Source organism: Aegilops tauschii, chromosome 6 (assembly GCF_002575655.3).
Source record: "Aegilops tauschii subsp. strangulata cultivar AL8/78 chromosome 6, Aet v6.0, whole genome shotgun sequence".
Taxonomy (NCBI): domain Eukaryota; kingdom Viridiplantae; phylum Streptophyta; class Magnoliopsida; order Poales; family Poaceae; genus Aegilops; species Aegilops tauschii.
This window is the reverse complement of record NC_053040.3, coordinates 153745867-153764339: the sequence shown is the minus strand read 5'-3', so window position 1 is coordinate 153764339 and position 18473 is coordinate 153745867. Positions and strand designations below refer to the sequence as shown.

Sequence of the window (18473 nt, the reverse complement as noted above, 5' to 3'; positions counted from 1 at the left end):
ACACAAAGGTGAATCATCTCCTTTACACGTATTCACTTGACCCCATCGAGGATGGTATACTACTTGACACTCCTCTCGTGTGCATTCATAGGTATTATCAGAGCACCACGGATGACGAAGAGGAGTGCAAGCGCAAGCGTACGCCTACACCGTCCGCGAGGGAAGCTTGGAAGCGACGACGGAAGAAGATGGTGCAAAATTTGCACTACCGGACTGTCCGGTCGCCCAACCGAACTGTCTGGTCCATCAAGAGAGTAGTTTTGGTCTGTGCAGAAATTGCACTACCGGACAGTCCGGTCCCCCAAGCAGAAAGTCCGGTAGTACAATACCTGGACGCCCAAAAGTTTCTGTTTCCACCGGACTGTCCGGGCCCCCGTACCGGACTATCCGGTAGTGCATCTGCGGGCCGAATTTGAGCAAGGCCCATGTAACTTTACCCTTTCGCCCTCACTTACCCCTTCCTTGCCTTGGACCAATATATATCCCTCCTTCTCCTCCATTTTAGGGTTAGCTAAGATTAGAACTACACATTGGAGCTTAGCTCATGTACCTCCCCTTGTGGGATTCCTCTTGAGGGAGAAGACTCCATTGGAGTTCAAGGCCTCCATTGGAGAAGATCCTTAGGGATTCAAGACCCCCTTGTGGGAAGGATCTATCTAGATCATCAAGACCTCGTCTCCTTCATAGGATTTGGGATGAATTTTACCATGTATCTTGTTTCCCTTTGATTGTTTTTGTACCTTGTGAATCTCATGTGTTTGTGAGTCTAGTGGATGTGTGATTGGACTTGTTCTTGAGTGTTCCTCTTGTGATTTACCCTCTTGTTCTTCGTGTTCTTCGCGTTCTTCGTGGATTTCCCTCCAATTGGTGAAAGATCTCCACTTAGGGTCTCCACCCTACAACATTGTCTCTCCTTTTGATCTTCAATACAATGTTCTCTTCGGAGATCGATTCGATGTAATCTTTTTGCAGTGCGTTTGTTGGGATCCGATGAATTGTGGGTGTATGATCAGATTATTCATTGAAAGTAACTGAGTCTTTTCTAAACTTTTTATGTGTTATTTCTATAGCTTTATATTTATCTTTGATCTATTCGTTTAGTTTGGCCAACTAGATTGATTTATCTTTAGTGGGGAGGTGCATGGTAGTAGGTTCAGTTCTGTGGTGTCCTCACTCTGTGACAACAGGAGTAGCAAGGCACACATTTTGTATTGTTTCTACTAAGGATAAAACGACGAGGTTCGAACATATTATTTGATCTTACGTTGTCTACATTATGTCATCATGCTCCAAGCATTACTCTGTTTGATATGAACTTAATACCTTAAGATGCATGCTAGATAGCAGCCGAGGGGTGGAGTAATAGTAGTAGATGCGTGTGTTTGTATCTGGTTGTTGATGGTCGTTACTTTATATATAAAGCGGAGCGAAGGCCTTTTTGGGTATAATTCATTCAGTATAAGTTTACTTTCAAAGCAAAGAAATTATAAAGTCATATAAGAGAAGCATGAATGACATGTCCTGAAAATCGTATGAGGTTCAATCTTGATGTAATTTTGGACTGAATGTTTCTCACTTGGATAATGTTTTTTTTTGCTAAAATCAATGTTTTTTCCAGTGCCCCAACGATTTCATTCCCCATTCCCCAGTGCCCCCATGGACTTAGATCAAAATTTTCTTCCAAAAATGTATTAAATTTGCTATGATTCATTGAAGTAGTTTGACAGAGAGAAATGTTCTCTGCATAGTCCTTTTACTCGCTAGCAACAAGTACTCTCATTTTTAGTCTTATGTACCGTCATTGACATGTACCTTTTTCTTCCATGGAGAATATATTATGTACATGCTGATTTTTTGTTACTGAATACTATGAGATTTTCAAAATGGTTAGTACCCTAAACGTTTGCTCACACCTGAGTTACTAAAATAAGATTTTACTGCACGCTAAAGTATATATTTGTAAAGAGAAATCCTTCTCATTTTTTGATTAAAAGGGTTTGCGTTGGTACCTAAGTGTTTCCTCACACCTAAATTGCTAAAAAAAAATACAAATAATTTCAACACACTCATGGTTTCAAATGAGACTCTGCGCCATTTGGTACAACGGGTCATCTAGTGCTTGGATAAATCATGACGGTATTGGAGAGCCACTTCGGCTCTCTAGCACCGTGACCAATTAGGGTGGTTATCCTCAAGAGCTTTCTAAGAACCAACCGAATATAAGCCTTTACATATAGAGAGGTTAACAAGGCAAAAGAAAAAACAATTCAAGACAATAGTAAAAGAGTGCATCGCCACCTTCGTATTTAGTACTCCCTCCATTTATTATTATTATATGTTTTGATATTTCAATATGAACTACATACGGACTAAAATGAATAACAAACACACTAAAATGCGTCTATAGCATGTGCCAAACAAACCCGATCAAATTTAGATTGTCCCCCCTCCTCCTCCCGTGTCGCCCCGCGCGGCAGCCAGGAGGAAACCCTAGCCCGCCACCGCCAGGAACCCCATCCATCCTTCCCCTCCTCCCTCGTCGTCGCCCTGGACTCGGCCGGGAAAAACCCGCCTGGAGCCGGTGGCGGCGGGGCAACCTTGATCTCTCGCAGGACAGGGCCGGCGCGGGGCGGCTTCCTCTGGCTTGGGCGCGGTGCGGGCGGCGGTCACCGCGGCGCGGCGGCGTGCTGCCGCCGTGGTGGGCGCCGCAGTGGCGGGTGGTGCGCGCGAAGGTGGCGGTGGCTAGTCTTCGTCCCGATCTCGCGGGCGTCATCTCTCGCGGTGCGGCCCGTGGGCGGCGTGGCTCCGTCCTCTCACCCGGCGGCTGCGGTGCACACGGGGCTAAGTGGTGCGGCCGGCCGCTGCAGGGGCTTGCCAGGATCCGCCCGCGCCTGTGGTGGGCGCTCAACGTCGGCGACTTGGTGGAAGTGGTGGTGGAGCGTGCCGGGCGGATCCGACGCTTTGTTTCCGGCGGAGGGCACGGGTTGGGGCACCGACCCGACGTGGCTGCTGCTTCGGCTGTGGGTGACGGCGGCGAGGTGGCTCGGCCCTCTGGATATGGCGGCCTCAATTCGCCACGCCGGCATCATGGCAGCTCGGTGGGCTGGCTGCGGCTGGTTTTCCGGCATCGGCTCGTTTGTAGGCGGTCTGTTTCGACCTTTGAACCCTCTTCCTCGTCGTCAAGTCGTTGCCTTCGTCGATGGAAAGGCCCTCCCCCAGCTGCGATCCATCGCCCCCCGCACGGCGGCCGGGAGGAAAACCTAGCCCGCCGCCGCCAGGAACCCCAGCCCTCCTCCCCCTCCTCCCTCGTCGTCGCCCTGGACTCGGCCGAGCAAAACCCGCCCAGAGCCGATGGCGGCAGGGAAACCTCAATCTCTCGCAAGACAGGGCCGGCGCGGGGCGGCTTCCTCTGGCTTGGGCGCGGTGCGGCTGACGGGCGCGGCGGCGCGCTGCCACCGTGGTGGGCGCCGCGATGGTGGGTGGTGCGCGCGAATGTGGCAGCTGCTAGTCTTCGGCCAGATCTCGCGGGCGTCATCTCTCACGGTGCGGGGTTGTGGGCGGCGTGGCTCTGTCCTCTCGCTCGGCGGCTGCGGTGCAGGCGGGGCTGGGTGGTGTGGCCGGCCGCTACGGGGGCTAACCAGGGTCCGCCGGCGCCTGTGGTGGGTGCTCGACGCCGACGACTTGATGGCAGTGGTGGTGGAGCGAGCCGGCCGGATCTGGCGCTTTGTTTCCGGCGGGCAGCGTGGGTTGGGCACCGACCCGGCGTGGCTGCTGCTCCGGCTGTGGATGGTGGCGACAAGGTGGCTCGGCCCTCTGGATATGGCGGCCTCCATTCACCGCACCGGTATCACGTCAGCTCGGCGGGTTGGCTGCAGCTGGTTTTTCGGCGTCGGCTCATTTGTAGGCGGTCTGTTTTGACCTTCGATCCCTCTTCCTCGTCGTCCGGTCATTGCCTTCGTCGAAGGGCAGGCCCTCCCCCAGCTGTGATCCATCGCTCGTCTCGCGCTCGACAGCAGGACCGACCCTGTCTCGCGCCCAGCAGCAGGACCAACCTCGTCTCGCGCTCGGTGCCGTTGGACGGGTCGTTGGTGGCCACTTTTGGCCGGCCTATTGGATCTCGTCGCTGGGGGCGCCCAGGGGTGCGAAAGGCGGGTCCTTCCGGGTCGTTTCGTTGGTTGGGGTAGCGACGGGTCTCGGGTGAGGTGGTACCAAGGTCTTGGAGGCCGGGGCGGCGGCCTTGGTGGTGGCTCCGCGGTGCTCATGGGCAAAACCCATGGCTCGGTGCTGCCCGATGGCCATGGCCATGTGAGTGGCATGGTCACTAGGGGTGAGACGTTCGGTGGCGGTGAGTGTTGGCCGAGGTGAAAACCTACTCTATCCTCGGACAGACCAGTTGTAGCCTAGCCCGTTCCCTTCTTCAAGGCTTCGTCGCGGCTCTCATCAGCCATCGTGTCGCTCCAAGGGAAACTCTGATCATCGGGTCAGGCGGTGGCGGCGCGTTGGTGTCGTAACCTTCTTGAAGGCGCCGCCTTGGAGCACACGGTTCGTCATATGCAGCTTCATCTCTTCGCGGTGGCGTGTTCACGGTGGAGGACCCCGATTGCTCTTCTAGTGCTAGAGGTGGTGTTGCTGCGCTTAGCGCCTATGTATCCCACCTTGGGTGTGTGCATGTGTTGTGATGGGATGCGTGCCTATGTATCCCACCTTGGGTGTGTGCATGTGTTGTGATGGGATGCGTTTATACTTGCGCTGTGGTTGATCACTACTTTATATATAAAGCGGGGCGAAAACCTTTTTCGATAAAATGCGTCTATATACATCCGATTCAGAAAAAAGTTAGAACATCTTATAATAGTGAATGGAGGGAGGGAATATGAACATTAAATTAAAAAAACTGGGATTTGGGAATATCAAACTTAGGTGTCCAATCTACTCCTGTGTGAAGTTTCGTGAAAAAGATGACATCAGCTGTATTCTCGGTAAAAAGACAAAAAATTCCAATGTATAGAAGAAAAAACTGTTTGGAGCACTCGGGGAGCTCCGGTGTATTTTCCACGGAGAGAGTAAGGGTGATAAGGCACAAAAACAAGGCATAGGTTTCAAATTCTCTAACGTTAATGAAAAACAAATTTTCTTTTAGAATGCTCTGAAACTATGTGAACATCAAAATGGCAGAACACAGTTGGAGCAGCAAGATAAACATATCAGCAACAATCGTGTCAAGAACAAAGATGAAGAGGTCGTTTGCCATCACATGTGATGCATAAGCAGAAAAAAAAAGGAATGCTAAGAAAATACAGCAGACTGTTTTACATTAAGCCATATACAGATCAAGACAGCAGGATTTGAGTGAGCAGAACTGAACAAGTGCAAGCTACATCACTTAACGTCAGATCTGCTGATCCTACAACATATTTTTGACTAAATCCTATAGACTTCTGCTGATCCTACAATAGCAGAGAGTTAAGCACAATTACACAAATTGTATTTAGAAGTTACTCCCTCCAATCCAAATTAAGTATCGCGGCTTTGAACCAAGGTTAGTTCAACCTTAGTTCAAAACTGCGACACTTATTTTGGATCGGAGGGAGTAGTATTCAATCGAGAATATACACCTGTTTATGAATAAAAGAGAGCTCGTGCTCAACTCTATCTCGCAAACAATCCACGAAACTTCGACCTGTATCTTTGGGCTTTGATTGGTAGCCACTTGTCTCAATAATCCACCATGGTATCTTGTTCATCCATGAGTGCCTTGCATTAATAAATTTCTTGAGACCAGCTACAGCTTCACATTTTCCTGAAGCTTGACTTGCAGATCTGAAATCATCTTTTGACTGCACCAACATATACAAATTTAGTGCAAGGATATTCTCAAAATTTTGTTGCACCGTCAATAATGCATTGTGTTTTAGCATACAAGTATTTAAAAGTCGTTATTATCTGCTAATAATAGCGCTTTTATGAACACCATTAATTGTAGGTCACTGAAAACAAGGAAATTATTCTAAATTATTGGCTGTTGTTGATAAGCTTCTCAAAATTGCAATAAAAAGACAAGGCAGGAGTCAAATTGACACCAATGGTATACTGCAAACTCTATCTTCTATATTTTGTGGCACATACAAATCCAAGGCAGAGAATGACGAAAAAAGAGTAAAGGTCAATGTTGGAGAGTACCTAACCAATTTATTGCCCTAAAGTTCAGCCAACATGAACGATGTAGCTGTCAACAAGGGATTAGATCACCACAGTATCTTCTAAGGGCTCTGACTTTCTTCCAATTCCAAAGACCTGCACAGATATGAGATGAATAAACAGCCAGCAAAAGGTGCAATGTCAGTGCCAAACCATGCAACTTAATTTCAAACGCGATACTGCAGTCGGATAGTTTATTTGCATATGAGCTACAATACCTATAGACATCAACAGAACAAATAGTTCAACCAAACAAATACCCTAGATTAACTTGCCTCATTTTCCTAACACAATGATTAGGCATGATTGCAAAATATTTATTTAAATATAAATATTATAAAAGAACGGAAATCTTCATGCATGTTTACTTGTTGAGGTGGTTTTTCTTATGCATGGTTGCATGTTGAGGTGAGTCTTTCTTCCATGCATGTTGAATGATGAGGTGGCATGCTTGCATGTTGAGAGAAATAGGTAGTGGGGGCTAGGTAATTAGATATAAAAGATAAAAGATTCCAGAGGATAGAAAGGCTGGAACACCAGAAAGTTAATTATAACATCTATACACTTCTACCCTCTATAACTAATAGCTACCTCCCGACCTATTTTTTCCTACAATCTCATTCAGCCACATCATTGACAACCCTGATTAGACGCCGCATGTACATCCTCACGATCAGATCCTGTTGTACTGCTTCTATTCCTCTCCCCTTACTTACTGACAAGTTTTTTTGTAGCCAATTCTTTGTATTCATTAGAAAAATAACTAACTTACGTGTTACATACATAACTAGCACATATTTTCATTATGTTTGTCTCTCTTTTATGCACCCATTTTCAGAGGTGTACAACAGATAGCGACTACAATTTTTGCACCAATGTGCAGGGTTCCATCTAGTTGTAACATTGACAACCCTCAGCAATGCTATACTTCTGCACTCAGTCCCCATAATCATTTGTTTGTCTAAGTGGTTGATTTTATGTTTCTGCGATGGAGAATCATGCTTCTATTCTTTTCTTGTAATACCAATGGACAGCGAAAGCTATGTGCTATATCTACACAATATCTGGCCCCACGGTTCTGGAATTCACAGCTACTAATCAAATTTCCTGCAATAAGATGCATGGGACAGCTTCATGATCAACAACCAAGGCTCGGCTTTCACAAAAACAGGATATACTGAAGTACATCTGAAACAGGGAAATTGCGTAGCGGGTAACTTGTTCAGTGCAATCAACTAGCTAACCATTATTTTGTTACACACAAATGTCTCTTAGATGATAACATTAACACATGATAGAAGGTTAGCTTTGGATGTTAGTTTACAAGGAGATGCACCTCTACTTATCTGTTCTTTTTTGTGCTTTTGTTCACTTGCTCAAATCAAGTGTCCTCTTAAGGTACGCTAGGAAAAGAAGCAAATAGTCTTCAAGCTAGAAATAAACATTTCATGTATGCATAAAACATAGTACTATGCCTAGCACTAAGTACATACAGCTAGCTAGAGAACCAAGTCACTCTCGTATAAGATGCACAACTGGTATATTACTACACTGCCAAGGCCAAAGGGCAAGGCACGCACGCGCGCGCGCACGCACACACACATGTCCGTATCCCAGAGATTTGAGTACAGTAGTCAGAACAGCAAAATGAATGTGCGCACATATTGATCAGTATAGAGTCCAAATTCAGACAGAACTTGTTTCAAGTAAAAAATAGGAAGTGGAAAAGAAGAGGGAGATATATGGGAGATAGTTGGCCTAAGTGTTTGGGCTCACACTAACTCATGCTGGTGGTGCCCCGTCATCCCCTATTTACAGTTGGGTCTGAGACAGACCATGTAAAGGTTAAAACAGCATTTTTTTTCCCGTCCTACTCAATGGATGGAGAACTGAATAACAGAATTAGGTCGAGAAAGACAATTATCATGCCTGAATCCAAATTTTGCACCCTTATCTTCATATACTCCAGAATAATGGGAATCTCTCTTTTAGCCTAGTCAAAGCTGTATGAACTCAAAAGGCGTCTGCTGGGATTACTTTCTAGATATGCAAAATAAGGAAGGGGCAGAATGGCAAAAGATAACATCAGAATGTGAATCCCAGGAGTTCCCTCCTTAACTTGAAGGAAGAAAATATCTATGACCTGTTGGAGGTGTGAAAATTGAAAAACTAAAGACAAATTATCTAGCCTTTTTCTTCAAGGAGCTTATTAATTTGAGCTAGCTCATTCAGCTTCAACGATGATAAAAAGGACAGCCCGGTGAACGTAGCTCCCGCTTGTGCAGGGTCCGGGGATGGGTCTGGCCACTTTGGGTCTTCACTCTTCAGTACACAGCCTTTCCCTACATTTCTGCAAGAGGCTGTTTCCAAGCAACAACTACACCGCTGTGCCAAGGCTCCCCTTCTCAGCTTCAACGATGATAAGTGTCTTTTTGACAACTGCCCCTAAAAGATTTGTGGGGAAGGAACTTCTCAATGTGGTTTCTTTTGCCCCGAAAAAAAAGTCATTGGGACTTACTATTCAGCGTGGATAACATAGCTATCCGTATTTCAGCTAGACATTGCCATATTAGTGTCTAGTTCCACACCATTGCTATCTTGTAAAAATGTTATCAGGACAGAAATTACAAAATTAGCACACTAAGACATTTCAGAAATGCTAAAAATCTACGTCAAATTTTTAAGCATGGCAAATCGAACGATTTTTATGGCAAATTACGTGTCGCAAGCATGCAAATCCTGGCAAAAGAAAACTGAACATGCCAGGGTTTGCCATGCTTGCTTAAGGGAATTGCCAGGCTTGCGACACGTAATTTTCCATAAAAAACGTTCGATTTGCCATGTTAGAAAATCTGACATCAGATTTGTAGCGGGGTAGACATTTTTGGGGTTGTCACGGAATGTCTCACAAGGCAATAGAGGTAGTCCATTTTCTTGTTGAACTGAAAACTGCAGGGCAAGCCCCGACAGTAAATTTTATTATTCAATATCGGTAGGGACAAGACACAGGAGGTTGAGCAGTCTGAGGTGAGTTCCTCCCTGAGAATCAACATGGTATCAGAGCTGGGCACCTTGTTGTAGATGGTTATTGTGATGCTGATTGGGCTAGCTGTCTGGATGACAGGAGATCAACTTCAGGCTATTGTGTCTTTGTGGCAGGAAATCTAGTATCTTGGAGAAGCAAGAAACAACCTGTTGTTTCCAAATCAACTGCAGAGGCTGAATACAGAGCCATGTCCAAGGGACTGAGTGAGATGTTGTGGACCAGAAATCTATTGGCACAATTGAAGATATTGAAGACAAGTTGTATGAATGTGTGGTGTGATAACAAATCAGCAATCAACATAGCACACAATCCAGTGCAGCATGATAGAACCAAGCATGTGGAAATAGACAGATTCTTCATCAAAGAAAAGCTTGACGCTGGGATCATCAAGATTGAGCATGTGAGTTCTGGGCAACAGATTGCAGACTGTTTGGCTAAAGGATTGGGAACTAAAGAATGCAATCTAGCATGTGACAAGATGGGAATGATAGATATCTATCACCCCTCTTGAGGGGGAGTGTTGAATGTCAGGCCCAAGTGGCCCAGGCCCATATGGGGCTGACCTAGAAGAGGAGCCCCAGCTCTCTCGTTCCAGTGAGCCGCCACACACTAACGCGAGGGACAAGACACAGGAGGGTGAGCAGTCTGAGGTGAGTTCCTCCCGGAGAATCAACAGGTAGTCTATGGATCAAAATAGTTGCCATATTACTAATTTCAACTAGGAGGAACCACTATCATATCTTGGCAGTGTAAGTGCTGCAGCAAAAAAAAAAGGATATTCATAAATACAAAGGACACTAACCTGTTCCAGGGGTCGTCTGGCAATGTTATAGCAGGCGTGCTCATGGTATCGTGTCTCCGTCCAAAACTGGAGAAACATACAAGACAAATACTAAATAAATAAAGAGATAATGACACGAATGTTTTTTAATAATGCACTTCACAATGCTTTTCCACTTTCCACCACTCATCTTATGCGAGTTGAGACATCGGTATAGTTGTAGATGTATAGAAGTCAATACCGCTTCACAGCGTTCAATCCACCGGTCACATACTCGACCAACAACCTAATGGAAGTACACAATAAGTTATACTATTCACTAAAAGATATACACTACTTTATTGAATCGTGAAACACGAAATATCTTACGAATCTGAAAGCATCTGGCTGAGATCTATCCTTCAACGACAAGATTGACCGATAATCCTGACATCAGTTGCAAGTAGAATTTAGGATTAATAACCTGAAATGTGAGAGGATAATGGTCATACAAGGTTATACCATGATTCCTCTGATCACAAAATGTTTCGGAAGAGAATGCCCAGCAAAAACTTTGCCACAGAATTGATTCCCAAGTTCTGAAAAGCGCTCCTTCTCCTACAGCAAATAAACTATTAGTGCATGCCAACTCACAAATGGTAATAGAGAAATCATGGTTATCAGAAGTACCCAATCGATAGAAGCATTATCAGTGTCGAAAAAACCTTCTGTTTCGAGCTCAGTAATCAACACTTTGAGATGACCTTTTTGCTGAAATTTTTAATATACATTCAAAACTCAGTAGACATAAATATAATCAAAAGCAGAGTAAACATTGTACAAATTGTACTTGGTCGTTGGCACAGTTGTATTAAGTAGATTTGTGAGAAAGATACATTAACTGTAACTATGCGTGTTTTCTACATGTAAAAACTGCAGCACTAAAGATGTGAGATGATATAGATTCTTATCCTGCACAAAAACCTAAGCTAGCTCACACAAAGTCGGTACTTGGTAGCCAAGATATCTTTGCTGATTTATCTTGCTAAGGAAATGCGCAGATTTTTTCTAGCTCTGAAATCTCAGTATGATGCAGCTTACAAATTATTAGCAACATAATGATCCACGTAAAGTCTCCAGGCAAATGAGAACTCATTATATGGTATCAGTATAGGTGGGAGGAACCTATGTGATAGGATATTGGGATAGGTATAGGCCCATTTTTGACATATACCAGCTGCTTGGATGGAAGGATGACAAGGATAGAGGCAACCACATTTTCAGCATATTCGCTCTAGATGCTGGCTCTCCACACCCTTGTGAAACCCTTTTCCACCCATGGCAACGGCTCCTCCCTCCCTCCCCCTCCCTCCCTCCAAGGAGGCAAGGCCAGACAGAGCCGTCGACGGGGACTGAGACGGCGACCAGCAGCAACTTTGGAGAACAAGCTTTGTGATTTTCCTCTCCAAATTCTAACGTATTGCGGCCAGGAAGAACCAACTTACTGTGACTCTGTTTCGTCAGTTGTCTACTGCTCCCTGATCCTATCAGTTTAACTATCATTTAAATTGTACCGCAGGCACTTGACGCGTGGTAGACTGGCAATATTTGTGTTGTTCTTTCAGTTCCCTTTACATAGGAATGAAGGCAGTATCAGTTTTATTACAGTTCCCTTAAGAGAAACAACTTTCTAGGTTTTCTCCTAGAAAATCTGTAATAAAAATTATACAGGTGTACAACTCAGTTGTAAAGTACATTTTTTCTGAAGTAATATAATTGTTTCCTCCGAGTGCATATCATTATCCACTGATTTTTTTGTTTGAATACTTTCATCACCACTAGTAAAATTGACTTCTCAAGAAAATAAATTATTTGTTTCATCTAAAAAAATAAGATGTATTTATGCCCAGTGGTGGAACTACATGCAGCATCCCGGATGCACGAGCACCAGGGTCAGAATGATTTTTAGCAGTAATTAGCACCTACGTCAGCATGTGCATCATGCTAAACTAATAGCAGTGCATCAGGCTTGAAAAAATTTCACAGCCAAGCCTGTTGCGTAGGCCCTTTACAGGCAGGGTAGGCCCATTAGGCACTAGTTGGAGGCTATTAGAGATCAGGCACAGGAGCAAACATACATATAGTGATTGATCGATCCATGCACACCCTGTTCGTTCACCTTGACTTCTCCTCTCCCCCCACGAGTTCATGAGGCCACGGGGCGACCGAGTCGACTGCAGACGCGGACGGAGGACGGCCGATGCATGTGTGCTCTAAACACCAAACATCCGCCTTATTTGAGTAGCCCACGCTACAAACGTTCCACTGCCAGGCGGCAGCCAATTATCCACTGTTCTCGATCCTAGCCGCGGCTAGTGCACCCTAAGTCTCAATTTCCAGTCAGCTCAAAATTTATTCGTCTAAACAACATGAGTTATTCTGAACTTTTTAACTATCTTTCCTATCTAGCTGGCATGCCGTGGTTTTTTATTTATTCTGGAAAGCTATTTGCATAATCACCGCAATGATGACAGTTTTTTGAAGAATGTTATTTGCTGTGTGAAAAAAGAAGAAATAAAGAAAGTCAAGAACGATTCATGAAAATAAGTGTGCAATATTAAAAAAGGGCAGGGCAGCCCCAGTGCATGTAGCTCCCGCTTGCGCAGGGTCTGGGGAAGGGTCCGACCACTTTGGGTCTATTGTACGCAGCCTTTCCCTACATTTCTGCAAGAGGCTGTTTCCAGGACTTGAACCCGTGACCTCATGGTCACAAGGCAGCAGCTTTACCACTGCGCCAAGGCTCCCCTTCAAGTGTGCAATATTAAAAGGTAACTTAAAATAATTATATTTGTTCATTCTATTATTTTAATACATTATCAAGGATTAAGGTCAGATGATGTGTTTTGCTAACTCCGACTATCTTTTAGTGGCATCATCAGTAGCTTATTCATTTCGGTACGATGCCTCTTGACTTCTAGTATATGCTAAGACTTATCAAACACATTGCCGTTGGTAAAATTTTGGTTGAGTTACAACCTTTACAGCACCATAGGATTTGTTAAGAGTTATATTGATGATTGCTTTTGGCCTTCTACATTCTAGCCTTTTGGCATCCCACTTGTACATGTATATATGTTGGCTGTGGCCTCCAGTAATACTAAGTGGCATCATAACATGGTATAGAGCTAGGTCTTTTTTAGCATGCGCAACTCGTGCTTGAATCCTGTCTATCGCGCCACCGCCGATTCTCTCTTGGTTGCCGACGCTGCTATTCCTCCTTCCCGGCGGCTAGTCTATCTCCACCGGCCCCGGTTACCAGGTGAAAGATCGTGGATGTCGCCTAGAGGGGGAGGGGGTGAATAGGCGCTTTAAAATAATTACGGTTTAGGCTTGAACAAATGCAGAGTAAAACTAGTGTTTAATTTGTCAAGCACAAAACCTAAAACAACTAGGCTCACCTATGTGCACCGACAACTTATGCTAAGCAAGATAAACAACTAGGTGATAGCAAGATATATATCATGAAACACTAAGGCTATCACAAAGTAAAGTGCATAAGTAAAGGGCTCGGGTAAGAGATAACCGAGGCACGCGGAGACGACGATGTATCCCGAAGTTCACACCCTTGCGGATGCTAATCTTCGTTTGGAGCGGTGTGGAGGCACAATGCTCCCCGAGAAGCCAGTAGGGCCACCGTAATCTCCTCACGCCCTCGCACAATGCAAGATGCCGTGATTCCACTAAGGGACCCTTGAGGGCGGTCACCGAACCCGTACACTTTGGCAACCCTTGGGGCGGTCACCGGAACCCGTAGAAATTGCTCGGGGCAATCTCCACAACCTAATTGGAGACTCCGACGCTTGCCCAGAGCTTTACACCACAATGATTGAGCTCCGAGACACCACGAACCGTCTAGGGCGCCCAAGCACCCAAGAGGACAAGCTCTAGGGTACCAAGCACCCGAGAGTAATAAGCTTCTCAACTTTTCACTTCCACGTATCACCGTGGAGAACTCAAACCGATGCACCAAATGCAATGGCAAGGGCACACGGAGTGTCCAAGTCCCTCACTCTCAAGTCCCACCAAAGCAATGTAAGCTATGGAGGAATATGAGAGGAAGAACAAGAAAGAGAACACAAAGAACTCCAAGATCTAGATCCAAGGGGTTTCCCTCACATAGAGGAGAAAGTGATTGGTGAAAATGTGGATCTAGATCTCCTCTCTCTTGTCCCTCAAGAACTAGCAAGAATCATTGGAGCGATTGAGAGATAGCAAGCTCGAAGAAGGTCAACAATGGGGGGCAAACACGAGCTTAAAGGATAAGAACCATTGGGGAAGAAGACCCCCATAAATAGGCCCTCCCAAATCCAACCGTTATGCCCACAACCCGCACATAAGCGGTACTACCGCTCCGGAGAGCAGTACTACTGCTCGGACGGTAGTACCCACAGAGCAGTGCAATGGCGAGGAGCCACGAGGCGGTAGGGCCGCCGGACCGATACTACCGCTCGCCCTAGCGGTACTACCGCTGGGTTTGCAGCTCAGGGGCCTATGGAGATAGGGCAAGCAAGTGGAGTGCGGCAGTACGGCAACAGCGGTACCACCGCCCAGTGTGAGCGGTACTACCGCTTATAAACTGTAGTACCGCACACCCAGTTCCGCCCTACTACCGTTGAGCGCGATAGATCCAGAAGCAACTGGATAAGCGGAAGTAGAGCTGTAGTGGGCGGGCGGTACTACTGCTCGCACTACCATTCTACTTCGCGCAACCCGACACGAAAAGTCAAGTCCCCAGAAGCAGCGGTAGTAGTCGCGGTACTGGACAGCGGAAGTACCACTTATAAGCGGCACTACTGCGGGAGTGCTACAAAGAAGCCCAAGCAAAACAGATGGATGCAATAAAACCTGAACTGCCATAACTTCTACAAATGAGCTCCGAATACAGCAAACTCAAGCTTGTTGGATAGATGACGACAAGTACTATCCAAACACCGATTGGTTTTCAGTAAGAAGAGGCAATAGAAAATGCCAATGATATAGAGATGTGAAACCTCTATGAATGAATAACCAGCAAAAACTACAACATCGAAAACATCATAGAAGATGCATATGAACTCCGTTTTCGATGAACTCGAGCTTGTCATGAAGATGACCATAAGCTCTAAAACTCACAAAGAGAAACACTAAACAAGAACCAAGAAAGATGATGCAAGGATGCAATGGTTTGAGCTCTCTACGAATGATACGATCAAGCTACTCACTTGAGAGCCCCCCTTGATAGTACGGCAATCGATCCTATAGCCCGATCTCCCAACTAGCACCATGAGACTGGTAAAATAGAAAACCTATCTAGGTCAAACATTTGCCATGCACATAATCCACTTGAGCTAGATGATGACAATCTTGTCCTCCTCAAGTTGGACCACCATTCTTGATTGCGTTGTCTTGATGAAGACTAGTAGATTGCTACCCCATACTCCACTATAGGTGAGCCACTCTTTAGCGCATCTTCACAAGTCCATTGTCACCAAAATGGACGGCAAGCTTCAAGCATGTGATCTCTTCGTGATGACCCACTTGAACTTGCACACCGCAACCTAACCCCACAAAGAACTCACGTAGACCATGGGTTAGTGCACAAAGCGTAATGGACAATGCTTACCATACCATGGGATCACATGATGCTTCTCGGTACATCTTCTACGCTTTGTGTGTTGATCACCTTGACTCGCTCTTTGACTTAGTCTTGATTAACCTTGTATCATGACATCTCCATGACCAATCTTTGGATAATTCCTTGAATAGCACCCGTCCGTCCCGAGCTTCAAATCGATCAGCTGCCCGTCCAACCACCACTAGCCGCTGGACCAACTCCAGCCGCCAATTCCCGCCGCCGGTCGCTGGATTCTGTTACTCCCGCTGAACGTCTGCAATAGCTCCTTCCCGATCGCTGATCAGATCAAGAGGCATCAGGTCCGCCCCTTTGGATCGATTTGGCCCTCGATTCGGCTGGCCTTCCGCCTGGATAGATTTGGTCTGCCTCTCGTTCGACTGCTCCTGACCGCTCTTGTCCAGGACCCATCGGGTGTTCAATTGAGTGTATTGGACCTCTTCGGTGCCCTTTGCAGATTGGATACTAAAAAAGAGTCAAAAAAGAGAAAGGGAGACAATAAAGGAACACCATGTCTTTGATGTCATCGGGCCATGTCGCCATCCCGCGCTGCCAGGTGATATTTGATGGGACTAAATATGTTGAGTTCGTTGCCTTCATGTGTATTCACATGCATGGCATTCGTCTCTGGGGTGTTCCTTCCGGCAAGGTCCCCTGTCCTCCGCGCCCAGTTCCTCCTATGGCTCCTACCCCGTCGTTGTTGATGATGCGACTGCTGCTTATGACCAGTAGGTCTTGGATTATTCGAATGCTCTTTCCGTTTATCATGATGATCTGGCTGCTTACACTCAGTGGTGTGATGATGTGTTCTACCTCAGTTTGCTTCTGAGTTTATGGGCCTCGGCACTATCTTTGAGATGTGGACTCATCTTCGCTAGTGCTATCAACCCTCTGGTGATGCTCTCTACTTGTGTGTGGTCTGTCAGGAGCATGCTCTTCAGCAGTTTGACTCCACTATTGATGAGTTCTACACTCAAAGTCCTGCTATCTGGCACCAGCTTGACTCCCTTCGCACTATTGTTTGTGGCACTTGCCCGTGTTGCTAGACTGTGAGGTCAGACTAGAGTTTCAGCGCGTCTACGAGTTCTTGTCGCGGCCCCGTGGGGAGTTTGAACCTCGACGTGCTCAGTTGTTTGCTCGTGGTCGTGTTCCTATTTCTGAGGTGCTTTCTGAGCTTCGTGCTGAGACGCGCCTCTGTGGTGCTGGTTTGCTTCAGGTTCCCTCTATGCTCACTGCTCGAGCTGCTGCTCCACCAATGTTCTCTCGCTCCATTGCTCCGCCGCTACTGCCCACTTCTTATGGTAGTGAGGGCCGCTCTCGTTCTCTTACTCATTGCGGCTACTGCACCAGGGATGGTCACCCCGAGTCTGAGTGCTTCAAGAAGCGTGCTACGCGTAATAGGGAGCGCAATTCTTCTTCTAGGACTCGTGCTTCTTCCTCAACGTCGTCTATTGTCTCCTTGACTGAGCAGGATATTGTGAAGCTTAAGCGTCTACTTGTTGCTTCAGGTTTTTCAACAGGTACTACGGGCTCTATGACTGGTACTTCTAGTGTCGAGTGACCACCATCTACACAGTCAGGTACATCCCCATGGGTTCTGGATTCTGGAGCTTCATTTCGTATGTCTTCCGATTCTTCTCTCTTGTCTCTCGTAGATCTCTCGCTTTCAGATTCGTGTCCAGCGGGATAAGCATGCCAAAGTCGCTAGAACGAAGTGGTGGAAGCTCAAGGGGGCGGTAGCTCAGGCGTTCAAGGAGAGGGTCATTAAGGAGGGCCCTTGGGAGGAAGGAGGGGATGCGGACAATGTGTGGATGAAGATGGCGACTTGCATTCGTAAGGTGGCCTCGAAGGAGGCGAAGATAAGGATACCTGGTGGTGGAATGATGATGTCCAGAAGGCGATTAAAGAGAAGAAAGATTGCTTCAGACGCCTATACCTAGATAGGAGTGCAGACAACATAGAGAAGTACAAGATGGCGAAGAAGGCCACAAAGCGAGCTGTAAGTGAAGCAAGGGGTCGGGCATATGAGGACCTCTACCAACGGTTAGGCACGAAGGAAGGCGAAAGGGACATCTATAAGATGGCCAAGATCCGAGAGAGGAAGACGAGGGATATTGGCCAAGTAAATCCATCAACGACGGAGCAGACTAACTCTTGGTGAAGGACGAGGAGATTAAGCATAGATCGCGGGAGTACTTCGACAAGCTGTTCAATTGGGAGAATGAGAGTTCTACCATTGAACTGGACGACTCCTTTGATGAGACCAGCATGCGTTTTGTGCGGCGAATCCAGAAGTCTGAGGTCAAGGAGGCTTTAAAAAGGATGAAAGGAGGCAAGGCGATGGGCCATGATTGTATCCCCATTGAGGTGTGGAGAGGCCTCGGGGACATAGCGATAGTATGACTAACCAAGCTTTTCAACCTCATTTTTCGTGCAAACAAGATGCCAGAAGAATGGAGACAGAGTATATTAGTACCAATCTTCAAGAACAAGGGGGGTGTCCAGAGTTGTACTAATTACCATGGAATTAAGCTGATGAGCCATACAATGAAGCTATGGGAGAGAGTCATTGAGCATCGCTTAAGAAGAATGACAAGCGTAACCAAAAATCAGTTTGGTTTCATGCCTGGGAGGTCGACCATGGAAGCCATTTTCTTGGTACGACAACTTATGGACAGATACAGGGAGCACAAGGACTTGCATATGGTTTTTATTGACTTGGAAAAGGCCTATGATAAGATATCGCGGAATGTCATGTGGTGGGCCTTGGAGAAACACAAAGTCCCAACAAAGTACAT

The 18473-nt window shown here is 46.2% G+C and overlaps 1 protein-coding gene across 8 annotated transcripts in view; it reads right to left on the bottom strand.

Annotated features, from left to right (window-relative positions):
• Nucleotides 1-5295: 5295 nt before the first annotated feature.
• The window catches only part of LOC109764265 (uncharacterized), a 35546-nt gene continuing 22368 nt past the window's right edge, over nt 5296-18473 (bottom strand). For 6 of the 8 annotated variants that reach the window (XM_040392245.2, XM_045229805.2, XM_040392244.2 and 3 more), the window contains 6 exons: nt 10695-10775; nt 10527-10622; nt 10395-10451; nt 10047-10311; nt 6181-6294; nt 5296-5837 (listed from right to left, as the gene is read on the bottom strand). In XM_040392245.2, the coding sequence (XP_040248179.1) occupies nt 10087-10311; nt 10395-10451; nt 10527-10622; nt 10695-10775 (459 nt within the window). In that variant the 3' untranslated portion in view covers nt 5296-5837; nt 6181-6294; nt 10047-10086. The remainder of the gene's footprint in view (nt 5838-6180; nt 6295-10046; nt 10312-10394; nt 10452-10526; nt 10623-10694; nt 10776-18473) is intronic. The other 2 variants (XM_073501233.1, XM_020323108.3) reach the window with 2 other exon arrangements.